The 16,191-nt window shown below is 39.7% G+C and overlaps 1 protein-coding gene across 1 annotated transcript in view; it reads left to right on the top strand.

Annotated features, from left to right (window-relative positions):
- Positions 1-16,191, top strand: part of RUFY2 (RUN and FYVE domain containing 2) — a 53,333-nt gene that overhangs the window by 27,909 nt on the left and 9,233 nt on the right. The window contains exons 12-14 of the mRNA XM_032252671.1: positions 2,438-2,557; positions 11,008-11,137; positions 11,749-11,843. Of these exons, the coding sequence (XP_032108562.1) occupies positions 2,438-2,557; positions 11,008-11,137; positions 11,749-11,843 (345 nt within the window). The remainder of the gene's footprint in view (positions 1-2,437; positions 2,558-11,007; positions 11,138-11,748; positions 11,844-16,191) is intronic.

The following is a 16,191-nucleotide window of genomic DNA, read 5'->3' as shown; positions in this document are numbered from 1 at the left end:
TACAGCATTTCCAGCCTTAGTTTCTTTTTTTTTCTTTTCTTCTCCCCTTTTTCTTTATTCAGTTCTGACGCCTGCCACAAAAACCATTAGGAAGACATAGATTAGGACATGTTTTTTGTGTAAGCACAGCAGGATTTTGCCGTTTTGTTTTGGTTGTTGCATGGAATCAAGTTGCTTTATATTATGCTGATTCATTTCAAGTTGTCATATTGTAGATTTTTCTTAGAGGCCTAATATCAGCAGTTTCATGTGTTTCAATCAATTACATAAAACAAATACACAAATTAAAATGTCAAGAAAATTAAAAGTGAACAAACAGAGTGAGATTATCCCTGATTGATTTCCATGCATATTAATTGTCATATTCTTTGCCATTCACCATCTGTTGATCTGAAATCAAGCATTCCGAATTGGTGGTTTAGTTTTGTTTCTTCGAGCTAGGACCTTCAACCCAACTGAAGATACAATTTTGTTTAAATTGAATTGTTTTATATTGGCATTTTTCACTTTTATTGTTGGAAAATGTAATGTATTTCCATTGCCCTGTCATGTTGGTGTCAACATATGTCTTTTATCATTGCTTTCTTTGAATCTACTTATGAAAAACATAACTATTAATGCTTTATTGACATGAATATTCTTTTATTGACATCCTCTTTCTTCTTTTTTCTTTTTTGTTTTCTTTATCCCCATTTTTACATTTTGGACATCTTTATTACCTTTTTCTGTCTTTGATTTCTTTCCATTCCATTATGAAGTGACAACGATTTGTTAACTCAAACTAGGACAATTGCAATGTCGTTGGTGAAATGTGCCAGCAGTGACACTCAGGACCAGTACAAGCTGGTCAAAGATATATCTTTCTGAAGACCACTTGTATCTAAACAGACTCAATGAAAAGAAAATCAACAATTTTATAATATATTAAATAGAAAGGAATCGATGCTATTAAATATTCTAAAAGGGTGTTAGGAACCCTGTACATTTTTTGGTCAGCTGCTGTGGTAATACACTGCCATAAAGCAGAGTGGGTGCACTTGGATTTCCAGACATACATTCCTCAAACCTGTGCACAAAGGCTGATTTGAGTATTGACCCTTTGGAGGTCAGGATTTTCAAATGCAGTTTTATCTTTTTAGCTACTTTTTGATGAAAAATATAAAGATTGTTTAAAAATAACTTAACCTTTGGTTTTATACTGTGTTGGCACAGATATATTTTTCTCATTGGCCCACTCTGCCCATTGGCTCCCTTACAGATTTTTACATATGCTTTAAAATAATTTATAACCCAGACTGGCCATCATCCTGTGCTTCAGCTTTTCAGTTTTCCAATTCTCCCTTGCCCTCTTCTGTGATAGCACAATTTCAAGGCCTACCTCGCTCTGACTTTCATTTTCCTTTTTGTAACCTTAGAGAAAAGCTTGGGTCCACCTTAATATTTTAATTTAAACTTAGATTTGGAGATAACTTAAATGTTACTCTCCTTTCCTTGGAAGCAGCATTTATACCCCCAAAATACATGAGGGTTGCTCCATTGGTATGGTTTTATGGAAGAAAGGAAGAGGAAGAGTTTTTAGGTTAGTTGAACCGAAATTTCTCTTGTGATTTCCTGCAAGGAGTTAATATCCTTTGAATCTTGGGAAATACTTTCTTATAAAAATATTGAAGTTAAATATAAGAAATCCTAGACGGCCAAAGAAGGCAGGGAGTGGAGCTAAGCACAGGAAAATGCAATGACTTACAAATAAAAACAGGAAAGATGAAAATCACAATGTTTTAGCTAATTTTTAATATTAAATGGTCAGGAACAAAAATGATCTCTAGAGAATGATGCCAACTGGCACCAGATTCTTTTTGAATTTTAAACATATGCATATGTGCACACACACACATACATAGAGCTTTGGCATAATTTAGTAAATGCATAAAGACGCTGTAAGAAGGACTTAGCTATCATTTGGAGTAACTGCAGGTTTTTCTCCTGGCCTTGTAGCACACTTGATTCCTGGCATACACATCCTTGCATAACATATAACAATGTGGCTTCTTCAGCTAGTGTAGACATAAATTCTGTGCTCTTCTTGGTTTGTAAAAAGGTAGTAACATACCTATTATGCTTTGAAATTTGATTCATGATCCTCTGCTTAAATGGTAAAGGCTGTATTGCTTTGCATTGTTAATTATGAACAAGAAATAAAACAAATTTGAAGATAGTACTCTGGGCATACTACATGTTATATTGAAAAAAAAAATCACAAAACAACTTAAAGACATTGTGTGGCTCTTTCACGTTTGAGTTTGTGAGTTTTCCCCCAAACTTTGTTTTCATTTAGAAATGTTTCTATTTCCCCATTTTTCTTTTATTTGTCTTCTTCACCCTTTTACACCCTAGTTCTAGCCTCAGTTTTACCCAAAGTTGATTTGAATTACACCAGATTGCAGCAAGCAGAGAAGGCGCAAATGGAAGCTGAAGATGAGGACGAAAAATATCTACAAGAATGTCTCAGTAAATCTGACAGTCTGCAGAAACAAATCTCCCAAAAGGAGAAACAGCTGTGAGTATTTCGTTCTTAGAAACAAAATACTTATATTAACATACCGCCCCATTTTTTTGCACATAATGATAGAATACCAATATTTTATCTAATGATGCCAGCTAGATTTTAGTGTTTACTTTAAAAAACAAAAAAATTAGAAAATATAGTTGTGATAATACTTATGTTTTTACTCTCTTTATTGTTTACAGAGTACTTTAAACTCTGTGTTGCTGTCTTCTTGCTCTAGGAGAGTTTTATTCATTCTTCTGTTGTTTTTTTTTTTCCTTCTTTTGAGACGGAGTTTTGTTCTTGTTCCCCAGGCTGGAATGCAATGGTGTGATCTTGACTCACCGCAACCTCTGCCTCCTGGGTTCAAGTGATTTCTCAGCCTCCTGAGTAGCTGGGATTACAGGCATGCACCACCACGCCTGGCTAATATTGTATTTTTGGTAGAGATGGGGTTTCTCTATGTTGGTCAGGCTGGTCTCAAACTCCCAATCTCAGGTGATCCGCCCGCCTCAGCCTCCCAAACTGCTGGGATTACAGGTGTGAGCCACCGCACTGGGCCTTTTTCTGTTGTTTAACATTAATCTGATGGTCATTATGTTTCTAGGTGCTGAGTGTAATAGGCTTTTGTAACTACAAGTAACTTATTAAAGGACATGCTGTTTTCTGAGAATATACATACATATATATATATTTTTTTTTTGAGGTAGAGTTTTGCTTGTCACCCAGGCTGGAGTGCAGTGGTGTAATCTCAGTTTACTGCAGCCTTCACCTTCCAGTTCAAGAGATTCTCCTGCCTCAGCCTCCTGAGTAGCTGATATTACAGGCATGCGCCACCCTGCCCGGCTAATTTTATATTTTTAGCAGAGACGAGGTTTCACCATGTTGCCAGGCTGGTCTCAAACTCCTGATCTCAGGTGACCTGCCTGCCTCAGCCTCCCACAGTGCTGGGATTACAGGCATGAGCCACGTGAGCCACCATGCCCAGTCCTGATAATATTTTTTTAAATCAACTTTTTTGTTTATTTTTTTATCTGAGATGGAGTCTCACTGTGTGACCCAGGCTGGAGTGCAGTGGCACAATCTTGGCTCATTGCAACCTCTGCTTTCTGGGTTCAAGCAATACTCCTGTCTCAGCCTCCTGAGTAGCTGGGACTACAGGCTCGCACCACCACACCCAGCTAATTTTTTGTATTTTTGTTTGTTTTTGGGACAGTCTTGCTCTGTCACCCAGGCTGGAGTGCAGTGGCGTGATCTTGGCTCACTGCAACCTTCGCCTCCCAGGTTCAAGTGATTCTCCTGTCTCAGCCTCCCGAGTAGCTGAGATAACAGGCACCCACTACCATGCCTGGCTAATTTTTGTGTTTTTAGTAGAAACAGTGTTTCACCATATTGGCCAGGCTGGTCTCAACTCCTGATCTTGTGATCTGCCTGTTTTGACGTGCCCAAAGTGCCAAGATTACAGGCGTGAGCCACTGCACCCAGCCACTTTTTGTGTTTTTTAGTAGAGATGAAGTTTCATCACCTTGGGCTGGCTGGTCTCATATTCCTGACCTAAGGTGATCCGCCTACCTCAGCCTCCCAGAGTGTTGGGATTACAGGCACGAATCACTGTGCCTGGTCAACTTTTTTTTTTTTTTGTCTCTGATTTTTTAAAAACTTTTATTTTGGGTTTGGGGATACATGTGAAGGTTTGTTACTAGGTAAACACATGTTATGGGGGTTTGTTGTACATATTATTTTATCACCCAGGTATTAAGCCCAGCACCCAATAGTTATTGTTTCTGCTTCTCTCCCTCCTTCTACCCTCCCACCTCAAATAGACCCCTGTATCTATTGTTTCTTTCTCTGTGGTCATAAGTTCTTATCATTTAGCTCCTGAACATTTTTTTTTTAAATCGTGGAAATGGGGTCTGCTATGTTGTCCAGGCTGATCTCTAACTCCTGGCCTCAGGTGATTTTCCCGCCTCAACTCTCAAAGTGTTGGGATTACAGAAGTAAGCCACCATGCCCAGCTTCTGAGAACATTTTTATTAGTACTGTATATCACCAACCAGGAAGGATGTTAGTGTATGTCATTGTGTTGACAAAAAGCAAGTTGCAGACAATATCCAAATGTGATTCAATTTTTTTTTTTTTTTTTTTTGAGTTGGAGTCTTGCTCTGTCACCCAGGCTGGAATGCTGAGGCGTGATCTTGGCTCACTACAGCCTCTACCTCCTGGGTTCAAGCAATTCTCCTGCCTCAGCCTCCCGAGTAGCTGGGACTACAGGCATGTGCCGCCACGCCTGGCTAATTTTTTTTGTATTTTTATTAGAGTTGGGGTTTCACCATGTTGGCCAGGCTGGTCTCAAACTTCTGACCTTGTGAGCCACCTGCCTTGGCCTCCCAAAATGCTGGGATTACAGGTGTGAGCTACTGCACCCGGCCAAATATGATTCGGTTTTAAAAATAAAATTAAAACCATGCATGCATATATGTTTATGCATAGATAGAAAAGATTTTAAAGAATAAAGATTCTAGGGAGGGGTTATTTCAGGTGAGTGGTGGCAGGTTGACAGGGGCATTTTAGTTTTACTTTATAAACATCAGTATTTTTTCCCCAGTTTTAATGTGTACCATTCTGTTATTAAAAGAAAAAAGAAAGCCAACAGTGGAAAATAGTTATATATAAACAGATCATTAAAACAAGGCCACATGCCATGTATGATGTTTAAGTTGCTAAGCTGCCTTTATATCTGTGAAAGTGTTAAGTTCTTCTCTATCCTTAGTGATTTTCTGTCTAGTCATTTTTAATTATTGAGGGAGAATTTGTTGAAATATCCAACTGTGATTGTAGATTGGATATGTTTTTCAGTTCTATCAGTTTTTACATATTGTATTCTAAAACTCTGTTACTTGGTGCCTACATATTCAGGACTGTTAATATGTCTTCTCAGTAGATTGACCCTTTTGTCATTATATGATGTATTTCTTTGGTAATTTTGTTTTGCTCTGAAGTTAATTTTTCTGATATTAGTATAGTTACTCTGCTTTCTGTTGATGAATATTTGTATTTTTCCATTTTTTTACTTTCAGTCTACCTTTATAATGTTCGAAGTTTTTTTTTTTTTCTTCTGGAGAGACAGGGTCTTGCTATGTTGCCCAGGCTAGTCTTGCACTCCTAGCCTCAAGTGATCCTCCCACCTTTGCCTCCCAAAGTGTTGGGATTACAGGTGTGAGCCACCATGCCTGGCTTCAAGTTTCTTTTCCTTTTTTTTTTTTTGAGACAGGGTCTCACTCTGTTGCCTAAGCTGTATTGCAGTGGCATGATCAGAGCTCATTGCAGCCTTATCTCCTAGGCTCAAACGATCCTCCCAGCCTCAGCTTCCAGAGTAGCTGGGACCACAGGTATTATGCCACCATGCCCAGCTTGCTTATTTATTTATTTATTACTAGAGACAAGGTCTTGCTATGTTGTCCATGCTGATCTTGAACTTCTGAGCTCAAGTGATCCTCCCACCTTGGCCTCCCAAAGTGTGGGATTACAGGCATGAGCCACTGCTCCCAGCTTGAAGTTTCTTATAGACAGCACATAGTTCATGTTTTTGTTGTTGTTTGTTTGTATTTTAGAGACAGGGTCTTGTGCTTTGTTGCCCAGGTTGGAGTATAGTGATGCCATCATAGCTCACTGGAGCCTCCAGTTCTTGGGCTCAAGAGATCCTTCTGCCTCAGCCTCCTGAGTAGCTGGGACTGCAGGCATGCGCCACTGTGCCTGGCTAATAAAACAAATTTTTTTTTAAAGAGATGGAGGTCTTGCTATGTATTCCAGGCTGGTCTGCAACTCCTGGCCTCAACTGATCCCTCTGCCTCAGCCTGGATTATAGGCATGAGCCATTGTGCTTGGCCTGCTTCATGCTTTTTAAATCAATTCTCCCAACTCTGTCTTTTCATGATGTATTTAGTCCATTTATATTTATTGTAATTATTGATACAATAGAGCTTAAGTCTACCACTTTATTGTTTAATTTGTTTTTCCTGTTTGTTGTTCCTCTTTGATTTTTCCTGCCTTCCCATAAGTTACATGAACATTATTTAGAATTCCATTTTGATTTATCTGTAGCATTTTTGAATGCATCTCTTCCAAATTGTTAGGTTTACAGGTATAAGCCACCGCACCTGGCCTTAATTTTTTTTTTTTTTTAGAGATGAAGTCTTATTATGTTGCTTAGGCTAGTCCTGAACGCTTGGCCTCTAACAATTCTGCAGCCTCAGCCTTCTGAGTAGGTGGGATTATGGGTGTGAGCCACCATGCCTAGCTCTTTAGCCATTGTTTTCGGGTAGGTCTGTTGGCAATAAATTCTGTTTTACCTTCATTTCTGAAAGGTATTTTCATTGGGCATACAGTTCTGGGTTGGCAGTTCTTTTAGCACTAGAGAAATCTTAATGCCACTTTCTCTTGGCCTTCATGGTTTTCTGATAAAAAATACACTGTCATTTGAATTGTTGTTTTTCTTTAGGTGTTAATGTCATTTTTGTCTTACTACTTTCAAAAAATATTTTTGGTATTTAACCTATTTGGGATTTTATTAGCTTTTTATATCTGTAGGTTTATGTCTTTGTCAAATTTGGGAAATTTTTATTTTTTTTCAGTGTCAGTTACTTTCTCCTCTCCTTCAGAAACTCTGATACCATGAATGTTTAATCTTTTTTTAAATAGTCCCACAGGTTCCTGTTCAGATTGGATAATTTCTGTTGTTATATTTTCAAATTCATTTATTCTTTCCTCACCATCTTCATTCTTCTTTTGAGCCCTTTCAGCAAGATTATTGTATTTTTAAGTCCTAAGATTTCCATTTGATCTGTTTTCTTTCATTGTTTGTTTTGTTTTGAGATAGGGTCTCACTGTTGGCCAGGCTGTAGGGTAGTGGCATGATGATGGCTCACCGTGAACTTGAACTTCTGGGCTCACGTGATCTTTTTTTTTTTTTTTTTTTTTTTTTTTTAAAAGATGGGGTTTCACCATGATGGCTAGGCTGGTCTTGAACTCCTGACCTCAGGTGATCCACCCACCTCGGCCTCCCAAAGTGCTAGGATTACAGGCATGAGCCACCGCGCCTGGCATGGGCTCAAGTGATCTTTCTGCCCAAGCTTCCTGAGTAGCTAGGACTACAGGCATTCACCACTATGCTTGGCTAATTTATTTTTCTCTTTTTTTGTAGCGATGAGGGCTATGCTGTGTTGTCCAGTGTGGTCTTGAACTCCTAGTCTCAAGTGATCCTCCTGTCTTGGCCTCCCAAAGTGTGGGGATTATAGATGTGAGCCATGGCGCCAGGCTTGTCTTCTTTTTTGTGTTTATTTCCTTTCTTTTTTCTTTCCTCTTGATTTTTCAGGTGTGTCTTACTTGGTAGTGGGAGCATTTTAACGGTGGCTGCTTTAAAATTCTTGGCAGATAATTCCACCATCTGGAACTATAATGTTAGCATTTGTTGATTGATTTCTCACCTAACTTGAGACCTTCCTGGGCCTTAGTATGACAGATGTTTTTCAGTCACATCCAGGATACTTTGGGTATAAGATGACTGGATTTTATATGTCGTTTTGGCAGTTCTCCACTGAAATCACACTAGTAGGGGGATGTGGACAGTAACTGTTTACATCAAATGGAGATGGAAGCCCAAGACCATCCCAGGTGGGATAGAGAAGGGTGCCTAGTAACTGCAGGGATTGAAATCTGAGCTTTCCGGTCAGCTTCCACTGATACTGTGGAGAAGGGGAGAGATGCCATGTTACTGTTGGATGGTAGTGGAAGTCCAGGCTCCCCTCTTGGTTTCTACCAAAACCTTCTTGGAGGAGAGAGGACCACTGGGTGGGGGTAATCTAGGCTCTCAATTGGCTTTCACTGATACCGTGGGGGTGGTTAAGAAATACCTTGTTAGGCCGGGCATGGTGGCTCATGCCTGTAATCCCAGAACTTTGGGAGGCTGAGGCAGGTGGATCACCTGAGGTCAAGAGTTTGAAACCAGTCTGGCCAATGTGGTGAAACCCCATCTCTACTAAAAATACAAATTAGCCAGGTGAGTGCCTGTAATTAATAGTGGCGAGTGCCTGTAATCCCAGCTTCTAGGGAAGCTGAGGTGAGAGAATCACTTGAACCTGGTTACAGTGAGCCAAGATTGTGCCACTGTACTCCAGCCTGGGTGACAGAGTAAGATTCTGTCTCCCAAAAAAAAAGAAAAAGAAAAGAAATGCCTTGTTACTGATGCATAGGGATTCAAGTCCTGAGTTACTCACGTGGGTTCCATTGTTACCAGCGGGGTTGCTTGAGAGATACTTTGTTTTCTTTTTGTTTGTTTGTTTTTTTCCCTTAGATCCAGGGATAGATTGGATTAGTTTACTTCGTATTTTTTGAGAGGGACTTTTCATTCTGTTGCCTAGGCTGGAGTGCAGTGGCACAATCTTGGCTCACTGCAACCTCTGCCTCCCAGGTTCAAGTGATTCTTGTGCCTCAGCCTCCTGAGTAGCTGGGATTATAGGCACACACCACCATGCCCGGCTAATTTTCTGTATTTTTTTCCTTTTCTTTTTTTTTTTTTAATTGTACTTTAAGTTCTGGGGTACATGTGCAGATCTTGCAGGATTGTTGCAGAGGTACGCACATACCATGGTGGTACTTTTTTGTATTTTTAGTGGAGACAAGGTTTCGTCATGTTGGCCAGGCTGCTCTCGAGCTCCTGACCTCAGGTGACCCATCTGTCTTGGCCTCCCAAACCACTGGGATTACAGGCATGAGCCACCGTGCCTGGCCCGGATTAGTTTACTTTCTATTGATATAGCTGAATACCTGAGACTGGGTAATTTAAAAAGGAAACAGGTTTATTTCTTACAGTTCCGGAATCTGGGAAATCCAACATTGGGCAGCCACATTTGGTCATCTTCTGGTGAGGGCTTTGTGCTGCATCATAACATGGCAGAAGGCATCACAGGGCAAAAGGGTACTGAGAGTTAAACTGGCTTTAATTTTTTATTTTTCTTATAGACGCATGGTCTCACGCTGTTACTCAGACTGTGTCTTGAACTCCTAGACTCAAGTGATCCTCCTGCCTTAGCCTCCCAAATGCTTCACACAGAAAGTGACTTCAGTGGGAATCAGTTGTTTTCTTGTGAACGTTGTAATGAAATAACATTATTTGAAGAGATGCTGTTTAAATTTTAACTTTGTAGTAAAATAGTATTTATCAATAATTTGTAAATTCCATTTTGAGGTACACTTCTTGATCTGAATTATAAAATCTAAAATTTATTCCACTGGCAAATACATGGCTGTATGTGGAAATGCTAACTATGAGGAAATAAAAAATAAATATGAACACAATGCCTCACTTGTTATACCTACTTATGAGCAATAATCATGGAAGTGATTTGTGGGTTTTGTTTTAGTCACCTTGAAGTGTGGAAATTCAACTATGTTTGCTTTGGCAGCTAGCGCCTGTTAGAATAATATAGGAGTTTTGGTGGCAGGCCTATAGTCTCAGATGGTGAGAGGCTGAGGTGGAAACACTTGAGCCCAGGAGTTTGAGTCCATCCTAGAAATGTAGCAAGACTCTGTCTCAAAAAAAAAAAAAAAAAGAAGAAGAAGAAGAATGCAGGAGTGCTTTCAGAACTGGCATTTCCAGGCAGTGTGGACTTTCCCCCAGTGCCTGCTTGGTCTTAGATCTTTCCTATAACTGGTCAGCTTCCAATAGTAATCTGCAAATTAGCACTCTGCAACTGGGCTTATTTTTCTGTTACTGAAGTTACACTGATTTAGCAAATGCTGTAATTCTTATATTGTAATAATTCTTTTTGTTTGTTGTAAAATTTTTCACATGGCATAGAAGTGTAAGACAATTAGCCGGGCGCAGTGGCTCAAGCCTGTAATCCCAGCACTTTGGGAGGCCGAGGCGGGTGGATCACGAGGTCAAGAGATCGAGACCATCCTGGTCAACATGGTGAAACCCCGTCTCTACTAAAAATACAAAAAATTAGCTGGGCATGGTGGCGCGTGCCTGTAATCCCAGCGACTCAGGAGGCTGGGGCAGGAGAATTGCCTGAACCCAGGAGGCGGAGGTTGCGGTGAGCCGAGATTGCACCATTGCACTCCAGCCTGGGTAACAAGAGCGAAACTCCGTCTCAAAAAGTGTAAGACAATTAGAACCTCACATTCCTTCTCTTAGTTCCATTCCCAAGGTGTAACCAGTTTTAATATTGTGTATGCCTTTCCAAGGCATTTATATAAATGGTTTAGCAAGAATTTTTTAGTGGCTGGCAAAGGAGTGAATACTTTGTGATTGGAAAACCCTGTGCTGCTGAACTTGTTTACCGAAAAATATTTATGAAAGAAAATGTCTGAAAAAATGCATTACAAAGGCCTTTAGTAAAGAATATGTAACAACTGTCGTGTGAAAATAGCACTGAGCTTTTGTGTGTTATTTGTCATTCAAGGGTGCAACTGGAAACTGACTTGAAGATTGAGAAGGAATGGAGGCAGACTTTGCAGGAAGATCTTCAAAAGGAGAAAGATGCCTTATCTCATCTTAGAAATGAGACTCAACAAATTATTAGTCTTAAAAAAGTAAATAGTGGTAAAACTTTAAAAAATCGATCTTGACAAATGTTAACTTATTTAAAAAGATAAATCATAATTTATATTATACCAAAGAAACAGATACACTAGTCATCTTAAAAAATATAAGTAAAGAGCTTAAGTAGGCTGGGCGAGGTGGCTCACGCCTTTAATCCCAGCACTTTGGGAGGCAGAGGCAGGAGGATTACCTGAGGTTGGGAGTTTGAGACCAGCCCGACCAACATGGAGAAACCCCGTCTCTACTAAAAATACAAAAATTAGCCAGGTGTGGTGGCATATGCATGTAATCCCAGCTACTTGAGAGGCTGAGGCAGGAAAACTGTTTGAATCTGGGAATTAGAGGTTGGTGGTGAGCTGAGATTGCACCATTGCACTCCAGCCTGGGCAACAAGAGCAAAACACCATCTCAAAAAAAAAAAAAAGAGATTAAGTAAATGGAAAATAGTTGATACATGTAGCAGCTAGGAAAGAGCTTTGAACACAGTTTGTTTCTTTTAAAAAGCTAAAGGATGTTTATTTCTAATTAATGGTATATGCACAATCTAGAGTTTCGTGTTTTTCTTTCTTTTAAATTGCATTTTCTGTCTTTTATTCTGAAGGAGTTCCTTAATCTCCAGGATGAAAATCAGCAGTTGAAAAAAATATATCACGAACAAGAGCAAGCTCTTCAAGAACTCGGCAACAAACTTAGCGAGTAATTTCTCTTTTTTCCTTCAACTAAGTAGTCATTATTGACTTTTATAAAAGGTATAAATGTACCAAACCTAACAGGCAGAAAAGTTTAAATATAGGAAAGAAATATATGAACTAGTAAAACAAAAACTATAAAGATTTAAAAAATGAAACTAGATAGAGTTTACTAAAAGTTTTACTCATTTTAGTAGGTCTTAGCTCTGAATGTTTCCCAGTAGGTGAAAGCTAGCACTCTGTTCAATTTTTTCAATGTCAGAGAATTCAGAAGTTATTAATATGCTTTTCTCAGAAAAACAGAAGCCGAATTTTCAAAATATCCAGGGAGGTGTCTTTCAGATTGTTTTGAGAAGAAGCCAGCATCAGGAGAAGTTGAGGTGGTTTCATGCGTTCTGGAGACAGAGCTTAGCTTCATACAGTTTGGTCTTGTTGCAGTAGAATGTCATTGGGATCCTACAAAGACAAGAAGGAAAAATGATGTTCTACCATTCTTACATTTTTTGTTTTAAAGACGGTCTCGCCTAGGCTGGAGTATAATGGTACAGTCATAGCTCACTGCTGCCTTGCCCTTCAGGGCTCAAGCAGCGCTTTCACCTCAGCAGTAGCTGGGACTATAGGCATGCACCATCATGCCCTACTAATTTTTATTTTTAATTTTTATTTATTATTATTTTTTTCTGAGATGTAGTCCTGCTCTGTGGCCCAGGCTGGAGTGCAGAGGCCTGATCTTGTCTCACTGCAACCTCCACCTCCCAGTTTCAAGTAATTCTCCTGCCTCGGCCTCCCAAGTAGCTGGGATTACAGGCGGCTGCCACCACGTCCAGCTAATTTTTTTGTGTTTTTAGTAGAGATGGGGTTTCATAATCTTGACCAGGCTGGTCTTGAACCCTTGACCTTGTGATCCATCCACCTCAGCCTCCCAAAGAACTGGGATTATAGGCGTGAGCCCCCACTGGCTTTTTATTTTTTATAGAGATGGGGTCTTGCATGTTGCCCAGGCTGGTCTTAAATTCCTGACCTCAACCAGCCCTCCCACCTCTGCCTCCCAAAATGCTGGGATCACAGGTGTGAGTCACTGTGCCCAGTGACATTTTCCTTTTGTTTTCCATGGTCTGTGTTTTGGGGTAGCAGCTTTGTGCCTAATTGAATGTATTACCAGATACTTGGAATAAGCTCAAGAAGGTTTAATTTAGTATTATATGTACCACAGCCACATTATAAAAAAAAATCACTTTTTATTTATTTATTTTTATTTAAGACAAGGTCTTGACTTGGCAAGGTGGCTCACGCCTATAATCCCAGCATTTTGGGAGGCTGATGCAAGCAGATCATGAGGTCAGGAGATCGAGACCATCCTGGCTAATGCAGTGAAACCCCATCTCTACTAAAAATACAAAAACAAATTAGCTGAGTGTGGTGGCATGCTCCTGTAGTCCCAGCTACTCGGGACTGCCTTCCTCTGCCCCCGAGACAGGAGAATTGCTTGAACCCAGGAGGCAGAGGTTATGGTGAGCCAAGATCATGCCTCTGCACTCCAGCCTGGGTGACAGAGCGAGACTCCGTCTGGGGGGAAAAAAAAGACATGGTCTGGCTTTCAAGTTGCCCAGGCTGTAGTGCAGTGACACAATCACAGCGCACTGCATCCTTGATCTCTCAGACTCAAACTGTTCTCTCACCTCAAGCCTCTGGAGTAGCTGGGACCACAGATGCACACCACCATGCCCGGCTAATTTTTAAAATTTTTTTGTAGAGACAAGATCTTATTATGTTGCCTGGGCTGGTCTTGAACTCCTGGGCTCAAGACATCATCCCAAGTCAGCCTCCTAATGTGCTGAGATTACGGGTGTGAGCTACTGTGCCCAGCCCACTTTTTTAAATACAGAAAAGTAAAAATAAGAAAGCTACAGTGTCTCATAATCTCATCAGCTGTATAAATCTCTTTGATTTTTTTTTTTATGATTAGAACATTCAAATAGCACAAAAGGGTATAAAATAAAAAAACAATTACTTCCCTTCTACCAAGTATTAATCCCTAAAATTTAGTTAACCTCAAACAACTCTGTATGTAAACATCTTGTCATTTAATTAGATAGAATTAGTTATATGGAGATATATGTCATTTGTATAAATTCAATTAAGTAGAAATCATATTAGAATGGAGACTTAGTTGCGAAAGGTGGGATTCCATTAAGAGATAATGCAACCAATTTCCAAGGGCATAAGACAGAGTAATTCACTAGAACCACAAAAAGAAATATTAGATCTCAAGAAGCTAAAGCTGTTTTTGTCTTTACAGCTTTTTAAAGAACAATTTGCATTGTGGTTCTGATAAGCAAGATTTCAATTCCAATCTAGCATCCATTTATTGAGCACTTTGAGCCAGACCCTGTGCTAAGTGCTTATTACCTTATTTTCCATTTATTTATTTGACAAACACTTACTGAGCTTCTACTGTGTGCCAGGCACTATACTAAGTGCTAGAGACTCAACAGTGAGCAATCCTCACAATACAAAATAAACGTGTGCATTTACTAAGATCATAATGGTTTAATATTAAAACAGTGGAATAGTAAAGCAAGGAATATATTACTTTTCACCTATTCCCCAGTGAATACTTTTTTTTTTTTCTTTGAGAGGGAGTTAGTTTTGCTCTTGTTGCCCAGTGGTGCTGTCTCAGCGCACTGCAACCTCTGCCTCCTGGGTTCAAGTGATTCTTCTGCCTCAGCCTCCTGAGTAGCCGGGATTACAGGTGCCTACCACCACAGCTGGCTAATTTTTAGTAGAGACAGGGTTTTCCATGTTGCCCAGGCTAGTCTCGAACTCCTGAGCTCAGGTGATCCGCCTGCCTCGGCCTTCCAAAGTGCTGGAATTACAGGTGTGAGCCACTGTGCCTGGCCAAGAAAATATTTTCTGTGGTGAATACCACTTAGCCACTTTAATTCTGTATTCAATTTTTCTGTATAGCACAATTAAATCATCACTGTCGTGACCACTATTCCCAACAGAGTTCGTTTTCCTCAGGCACATTTTGTAGATATGAATTTAGCCAAGAAAATAGATTATTCTGTTGGTAATTTCACAGTATGTAGTTTTACATTGATTATTTCCACCGTAAGAGTCAATATGACCTAGATGAAAGATTTGCACTTTGTTTTTACGCCTTAGAATGAAGAGCATTTTATAGGGCAAAGCAGACTTTTAATGTTCTGCTTTAGTAGCAGAGTCTTTAGTATCTCATATATCATTTGATTCAGAAATTTCATTTATAAGAGAATTAATACTTATGTTTTAGTCATTCAAATTTTGTATGCCTTAGTATCTCATGTATCATTTGATTTAGAAATTTCATTAATTTTCAATTAATACTTACGTTTTAGTCATTCAAATTTTGGTTTTTTGGGTTTTTTTGGAGACAGAGTCTTGCTTTGTGGCCCAGGCTGGAGTGCAGTGGTGTGACCTTGGCTCACTGCAACCTCTGCCTTCCAGGTTCAAGCGATTCTGCTGCCTCAGCCACCTGAGTAGTTGGGACTATAGGCTTGTATCACCATGCCTGGCTAATTTTTTGTATTTTTGGTAGAGATCAGGTTTCACCATGTTGGCCAGGCTAGTCTCGAACTCCTGACCTCAAGTGATCCTCCCACCTCAGCCTCCCAAAGTGCTGGGATTACAGGCAGGAGCCTAGTCATTGTAATTTTAATAAACAACTTTTGTGGTGAAAAATTTGAGACAAGTTGAAAGTTTATCAGTAGATAATAATTATATAAACTATTTTATATTCTTTTTCATGGCATATGCCAAGTAACCATTTACTATAATGATGTGGCAGATACTCAGTAACAAGTCAGTAGCTGCAAGCTGTTCAGGATGTATTGTGAAAATAGCTGGTTGTGGAAAACCCATGTTGATAATTATTCCATTTAAAATAAATACACAGAGAAAATTGCCTCCGGGTAATGGGATCACAAGTAATTAAATATTACTTTTTATAATTTGCATTTTCATTAACACATATATTTTCTTTTTTAAAATTAAGAAAAATAATTTAAGACCAGGCAGGTGTGGCAGCTCACGCCTGTAATCTCAGCACTTTGGAAGGCCGAGGTGGGCGGATCACCTGAGGTCAGGAGTTAGAGACCAGCCTGACTAACATGGTGAAACCCTGTCTCCACTAAAATTACAAAAATTAGCCAGGTGTAGTGGTGGGTACCTGTAATCCCAGCTACTTGTGAGGCTGAGGCAGGAGAATCGCTTAAATCCAGGAGGCGGAGGTTACAGTGAGCCAAGATCGCACCATTGCACTCTAGCCTGGGTGACAGAGCGAGACTCCATCTCAAAAAAAAAAAAAAAAAAAA

This window comes from Sapajus apella, unplaced genomic scaffold, assembly GCF_009761245.1.
Source record: "Sapajus apella isolate SASKATOON/1434 unplaced genomic scaffold, GSC_monkey_1.0 scaffold78, whole genome shotgun sequence".
In the NCBI taxonomy this organism is placed as follows: Eukaryota; Metazoa; Chordata; class Mammalia; order Primates; family Cebidae; genus Sapajus; species Sapajus apella.
This window is presented reverse-complemented; position numbering and strand designations above follow the sequence as displayed.